The sequence below is a fragment of the Eurypyga helias genome, unplaced genomic scaffold (assembly GCF_000690775.1).
Source record: "Eurypyga helias isolate BGI_N326 unplaced genomic scaffold, ASM69077v1 scaffold6641, whole genome shotgun sequence".
Classification (NCBI taxonomy): domain Eukaryota; kingdom Metazoa; phylum Chordata; class Aves; order Eurypygiformes; family Eurypygidae; genus Eurypyga; species Eurypyga helias.
Genome location: NW_010230153.1, coordinates 2,468 through 9,773, shown reverse-complemented (window position 1 = coordinate 9,773; position 7,306 = coordinate 2,468). Strand labels below are relative to the sequence as shown.

Sequence of the window (7,306 nt, the reverse complement as noted above, 5' to 3'; positions counted from 1 at the left end):
GGTCTTGAAGGTCCCTTCCAACTTAAATCATTCTATAATCTTATGTCTCTCTGTTGTAAAAGCTGTTTAACTGAAAAACAAGCAAAAAAAAAATTCCAAAACAACAACAAAAAAATCCCACAAAGCACTAAAAAACAACAAACTTTTTAGCACATAGTCAACTTCCATTCAGTTGGTTTTAAGTATCAGATTGAACAATTTTTATTTTCCTTTAAAATCTTGAGAGAAAATAAAAGCCAAGTCATAGTCCTCTGATTATTACTGAAAATTTATCAGCAGTTACATGCTCTTCAAAGAATATCAGACTTATGTTAAGCAACAAAGACAGGCTAATGGGTCTAAGTTAAATATTTTATGTTTTCATCATCCATACTGAGCTTTACTCAACATCCAATTAATCTCTTTTATCCGGAGGCTAATCAATAGTAGAAAAGCTCTTCAAGTAAAAGAAAGCAAGTTTAGCAAAAAAGGGTACCACTAGCACGACTGAGATGAAGTATTTTCAAGGTGTATGCGAAAGCTGGGAAACATCATTCAAAATATCCTTCATTAAGACAAACACGTCTATACTGAACTGGTGTTTGCAAAATATTGTATTTTCTCCCCTCGCTGATCAGGTATGAGATGGGCTGAGAGAAGTGATTTTTTTTTTTCCTTACTAGACCAGTAATGTATACAGCTATACACAGCACTTCACTGTGAAGAGACCAACTTGCAGACAAGGCTGACTTCTGTCTTTTCTTACTGGGTCAGTGACAAAGACCTTTGCAAATATCCATTTCAAATCCCACTGTTGAACAAGCTTTCTGTGTTGGAAGTGGGTTTTGTTCCTGCAGAAGCCAAAAGTTGTCTGGAAATAGAGATGTGAAGAAACTCCAGGATACTCTCTTCATTTATCAACACTTAAAAGGACAAATGTTGCAACAATTAAAACAATGAAATCAATCCAGAATATTTACTCTATCGACTTGTTAAGAATGACCTTTATTCAAGCAGTCAGCATGTCGCTGTTCCTCCTGAATATCACTGAGAACAAACATTACTGAAAACCACCACTTCTTAAAAAATAAATATAGAAAATAAAGCATTTTCTTCCTGCCTTGGTTTTAAACCTGAGGTGGAAGAAGAGAGAGGAACATGAAAGAATGGTAATGATCAGATTAGAAAACAGGAAAGCATTCCAGGTCATGGGAATATAGCTGGCAGACTACCAAAATGACCTGCTCTGAAGAGAATACAATTTTCACACCTGAATCAGATGACATTGGTTTCAACAGTTGCCCCAGAAAATGATGCATATTGAAAGAAAGCAAGTGCAACTGACAGGGCAATCAATTAAGAAAAGGATGCTTAATTAATAACTTATTTTCAAGACATTTTCCTCCTGGTTTATCCATGGCCTACCGTATTTGATCTCATTTTTTGTGAAAAATGACGTGATCAAAATCAACACAGAAGGAATACAAAAAATTTATGCTTTCAATTCTAACCTAGCCTGTAAACCTAAAATAGTGAGCAGATAGCAATGAACTGAAAGAAGTTTAAAACACAATCTACCTACGTTACCAAATGAGGCTCTCTACTAGCTGCTGTGTGGTTTGGTGTTGTTTGTTTGATTTTGTTATTAAACCTCCCAAGTACTCAACAGCCAGAAAGGAGAACTACTCACACTAGCTGGTTAACAAAAACGACCTCCAGCCTGTGGGGCAGGAGTGTGGTAGGCAGGTGGAAAGGAGGCCTATGAGACAACAGCTTCTGGAGTATCTGCTGTAAAAAGCTGTCATTTCACACAAGCAGTTCACTTCTGCTACATACTTTAATCACAGCAATTTAACAGATGCAATTTTATGAAATTTTTATGAAATGGAAATATACACAAACTTTTCATCTGAAATTAAAAAAAACCCCAAAACTTCTATTTAATAGTATTATTCTGTTTACCAGAGGAGCCCAGTACGTGTACAGGTAGCCTATTTTCAGTGCTGGTACAAACTGTGAGCAGGACACGACGAGAAAATAGAGATTCAAGAAAAACTTGAACTGTTCATACAAAACCTAAAATGAAAAACACAAAATAGATAAATGCCTTAAAATCTGTACTCCTAATGTACATAAAATTCACTTTCTCATGATACTGATATAAAACCATTATATGGCACACTCTTATATATGTTACTATTATACTACTATAGAGCAAAACATCCTGCATATCAAACCACTGCGTGCACTGTAAGTTATTTTAATATTATACCACTATTTTTGCTGAGAAAAATCCTGATAGTAATGCAGCTTTTCACCATGGAAAAGCACTTGCTAATTTTGTTTATATTTTGAAAACTGGACTAAGTGAACTCAGTCTTTACAAATATTAAGTACATATCAAGATCACTGTGCAAGGATTTATGCTGAAATTTTAACAGTAAACAGAATTCAGATGTTTGTAGAAGCATTCTGCAGTAATTTTATAACCACAATAGTTAACTGAGTCAAAACAGTTTTTGAATTTTTTTTATAGTATCAATAAAAACACAAAATAAGTTTGTATCTGAACTTTCACTGCTTACATGAAGTTTTCATCTTTAACTGCTGAAACATTTCTTCCTAAAAATACAGCATTAAATCTTATTTTTTCCTTAAGTGCCAATACTTAAATTCTGTTTTATCTGTCTCACAATGTCTTTTTGTATTAAAAGCCACTTAAGTTTCTCCCCTTGCAGGGGTGGAAGCTCTACAACTCATCTGCCTTCTCTATGAAGTCCTTTGGTTCTCAAAGGGACAAATTCTACCATCATGTCAGACACAGACCTTCAAAATTACCGTTTCTCACTCCTTTTAAGAACTGCAGAACTACTCAATGTACAAGAATACATGTTGTTTAGGAAGATAAAGCAAACACCACAGAAAATATCCAATGAGTAGGCAACACTGCTCTCTTTCAAATGGCTATCATGGAAATCTCAGAGTAAGGCAGTATTCTTCAGTTTCCATGGCAAGAAAGCTTTGTAAAACTTAAACTGTGGTTGATTTTGTAGAAAGTTGAAGCTACAAAAACACCCACTAGCCCATAACATGGGCTTTTGAGGTAATATAGAAGAAATGTTCAGCATTATATTTCCCAAAAGATTATTTTGTAATAAATATTGGTACGCAAGATATTTATTAATAAATCAAAGATTTGGTCTAAACTCCAAGATAATCGTTCACGTTTTAAGTGAAGACACAGTAATCTGATCACAGAATACATCGTCCCATATTGCAAAGCAATGAGAGATGCAGAGATTCCTTCGGTAATTAAAAGCACCACTTCAGCAAGCACATGTTCTCATCACTGCTTTGGTTACAATTACAATGCTAAGAACATTGTTCATGTTGCAGAACTTTGAATCCTCAAACACTTCATAAATTTCTTCAGTAGACCAGGATAACACGACACCTCCAGCAGGATGATCAGAAGTGCCTACTGAACTTGGAACCCTGAGACTTGACTAAATTGATAATCAATTGTTTCAAAGCTAAAAGATTCAAAACAGATCAAAAAGCAACATTTAACAAATGTCTCCACCTTTTAGTCTTACAATTCAGTTAATATCATGATGACTTCTGCATGAAGATCAAAATTACTGTATAGATATTTATTACTCTTATCAGTCCAACTATATTACTCAATTATGCAAAAACCTAAGCCCTAGAAAAAAACAACCACTCATGGAAGTTTGTTTCAAAGTGTCTTTCTGCAAGGTACAACAAAGCAACAGTACTTCAAAATTTTGTTTCTTGCAAGAGTGCTACATTACTGTTCAGCTGAAGTCTACCTAAACAAACTCTAATCAGAACTTTGGTTGTTTTGGGGTTTTTTTCCCCTCTCAAAAGCATGGAATTATCTTTAGCTATTTACCAATAAAACTGTAAAGCCAAAAAAGTCAAGTTTGAAGTTGAAGGGTGAGTCAGAGCATTCTTCAAAAATGAAAACGATTCAGCTTCAACCCGTATCTTACGTTAATGGTGATGAAGTTCCTATACTCATTTCCAGCAGTATGTTTAACTGTTTCAGAGACCTGATATACCAGGTCAAAGAAAAGTCCATCAAGTACTTCGGGAGGTGCAGATCTGCAAGAGCACCCATCTAGCAGGGGAAAGAGGGTGGTGAGGCACTGGAGCAGGTTGCCCAGAGAAGCTGTGGATGCCCCATCCCTGGAAGTGTTCAAGGCCAGGCTGGATGAGGCTTGGAGCAACCTGGTCTAGTGGAAGGTGTCCCTGCCCATGGCAGGGGGGTTGGAACTGGATGGTCTTGAAGATCCCTTCCAGCCCAAATCATTCTGTGACTCTATGATTCTGTCTTCCTACAAATGTTTTGAATCCTGGCAGACTACTGACAGTCCTTCAATACAAAGCTGAACACATTAGTCTAGTTAAGTAAATTGAAAAGTATCCAGTTACACAAAACTGATAAAAAAAATAGACTACTGCTTTGAAGTTCATGAGACGTATCTTAAAAACCTGCCCATCATAGAGGATATACTTTAAGGAAATTCACACAAAAAGTAGCTGTACCAAGATACAGAAAAAAAAGTAAACAGAAATTGAACAAACTGTTACAAAAGGTAGAAACAGTAAGCATTTTATATAAGTGTTCGGAAATTAGATCATATTTTGGAAATGTTACAGCTCTTGCAGGCAGTAAGTAAAATTCTGTTAATCTAAACATTATTTTAAGCTTGTATTTTGATATATTACCCACTGTCAGTTGCAACCAATTAAAACCAAAATTAACTCTAAACAGAAGACAAAACTTCACATGACTAAAATGTCAACCAGGGTAAACCATTTGAGTCAGTATTTATGACTTAGTTGTATTAGTTCTAAACCTATAAATGTAACTATGTTCCCTACAAATTACCTCTAGTGGAACAGCATAAAAACACCAGATGACTATGCAATATTTCTAATCAATGAAAAGTGTAAATTTATGTTGAAAATTAAAATGTTGAAACATTTTATTTTCACCAACTACTGGGGCTTTACGTTCAGGACCTCAGTACTTTACAACTGAGTTTGAAACTACTACCACCAAAATAAAAAGCATCTTCTGCCTATACCATAAAGCCCAAGATTTTCAAAATCTCAAAAGAGAACAAACATTCTCTCTCTCTCAACAGGTAATTACAGGCTATGGCTGGTCCCTATAGGAAACACAAATCTAGTTTAAGATTTGTAATCTACAGTGCAGATTTCTAGTCACAATAATCAATGGCCTACTATATGCTTAATGAATTTTGTGACCTTTAGAAAAAGCATATGTGGCTTAACCAATTTCAGTGTATTTAATAATTTAAACTTTGGAAGAAAACATTTACTTTGTTCAATACAGATGAGAATATTTTACCCATCTGTGATAAGTGACATTTTATTTTCTTGACAGGAGATCAGTCCTAATTACAAAGCCTTTTGTTTGTTTTGTTTTAATAAAGAAACGTATCAGAAAGCATCTGCCAATCATTGAACCAAAAAGGCCAGAAAAATACCATCAATACTCTTATACACCAGCATGGTCTTTTAAATAAAAATTTTAAGACTAAGCATGTCTTTATTCAAATGTAGAAAATTCAGTTTTTGCAACAGGACAAAGGACTCTTGGATGGTATTATTAAAGTATGTGTAAAAGTGTGTTAGTAAAATCAAAAATGTACACTACTGTGAGATTATTGGGATTTAACTACTGAAGCTTCAGAAGTTATATTCTCTATTGCTACACTGCATTAGAATAACAATTTTAAAAGTATGAACTAGACAAAAAACTAACATTCACAGTGTATATGAAAAAGATATATTATAGGCAAAAGATTGAAATTAAGATGCAATATAGCTTCTTCAAAAGAAAGTAACAAAATTCCACTCCACAAAAAAGTATTGTCTGAAGAACTGTACTCAAAACCAAAAAAAGACATCACTATTTTTTAAAATGCAGTAAGAATTACAACTCTGAAAGGTACTAGTTCATATGTACTGTAGAGCAACAACTAGGCCTTGTTGCTATATAAACTGAAGAGGTTGAGAGTTGTTTCGTCCTTTAAGGAGTTGCCTGTTTCAGAATACATTTTTTATTACACTTTCAATACCAAAGAGTATGAAAAAATAACTATAGGAATAGATTTTGAATTATTTATTTCTTAATTCAAGTCAGTGCTTTGCACTATTTTCACAACTGACTCTTGTAAAAGTGCTTCTGGTTTAATGGGAGGATTACAAATTTCTATGGATAAACAGAAAAGTGCACAGAAATCCATTTCAAATTTCTAAAGCTTCACTGAACTCCAACTACTCCATCATTCACACTACACTTTAGTAAATATCTGTCTGAAAACAAAACAATTTAGAAAAAAGCAGCCTTCTCTCAATTGTCAATTTTAATTGAAGACTTGGAGATAAACGTAAAGAAAAAGAATCAGAGCAAATGAAATTTTCTTTTTGCAGAATCATCAGAAAGCATTATAGAACACATAGTCAACCCAACATCAAAAAATAGTTAGTCTTACCCCAGGTATAAAGGTAAAGATGTTGTATTTTTGATTTTTTATAGCATTTTTGGGGTATTTTTCTTCACACTTTTCAGGACACCCAAGCCACACTGTGCGAGCCTTCAGCTCTTTCTTTCTTCGGCAAATGTTTATGAGCCAATCAGAACAACTGAAAAGAAAAACAATCGTTTACTTTAAAACTAAAAATTTACTGTATGTGATCACTATTTCCAAACCTGGAACCCTAAAGGCAAATATCTAAGAAAAACAGGCTTAAAAACTTTTGCCACATCTAAATATGCAAGACTGATGTTAACATGCAGTATTTAGGGCAATTACACACTACTCAACTCATTCAGACACACACATATATAAACACTTGCACATTCTTTACAGGAAATCCTAGTGAAGTAACAAGAAGTTTCACTATACCTTGCCCTGACATAGGTTCAAGAAAATTCTAGTTCATACAAGTCTGAATTAGCAGTGACTAAATGCCCCAACCATTAAATAATTAACTCATCCATCATACCTTACAGGCCTTTGGCTAAATTCTTTATCTTGTATTACTGATCCTCAAATTACACTAATGATTGAAGAGGAAATAAAGCTTGTGTTAGATAAAGTTCAAAAAATTTCAACAGCTTTGGATGCAATTACAGCATAATTTGTAAATCTTAGTTCCCTCTACAAGACTGCCTGTATCAGACATCAGAGAAGCATACGCAATGCCACTTTCAAATGTTTTCAACCGGAAAAAAAAAAAACCCAAAAAACCAACCCACAATGTT

At 34.2% G+C, this 7,306-nt stretch overlaps 1 protein-coding gene across 1 annotated transcript in view; it reads right to left on the bottom strand.

Moving 5' to 3' along the window:
- Positions 1-6,689, bottom strand: part of LOC104516339 (probable phospholipid-transporting ATPase IIB) — a gene marked incomplete at both ends in the record, with an annotated part of 46,892 nt that extends 40,203 nt beyond the window's left edge. The window contains 2 exons of the mRNA XM_010160640.1: positions 1,942-2,055; positions 6,534-6,689. Of these exons, the coding sequence (XP_010158942.1) occupies positions 1,942-2,055; positions 6,534-6,689 (270 nt within the window). The remainder of the gene's footprint in view (positions 1-1,941; positions 2,056-6,533) is intronic.
- Between the last annotated feature and the right edge of the window lie 617 nt (positions 6,690-7,306).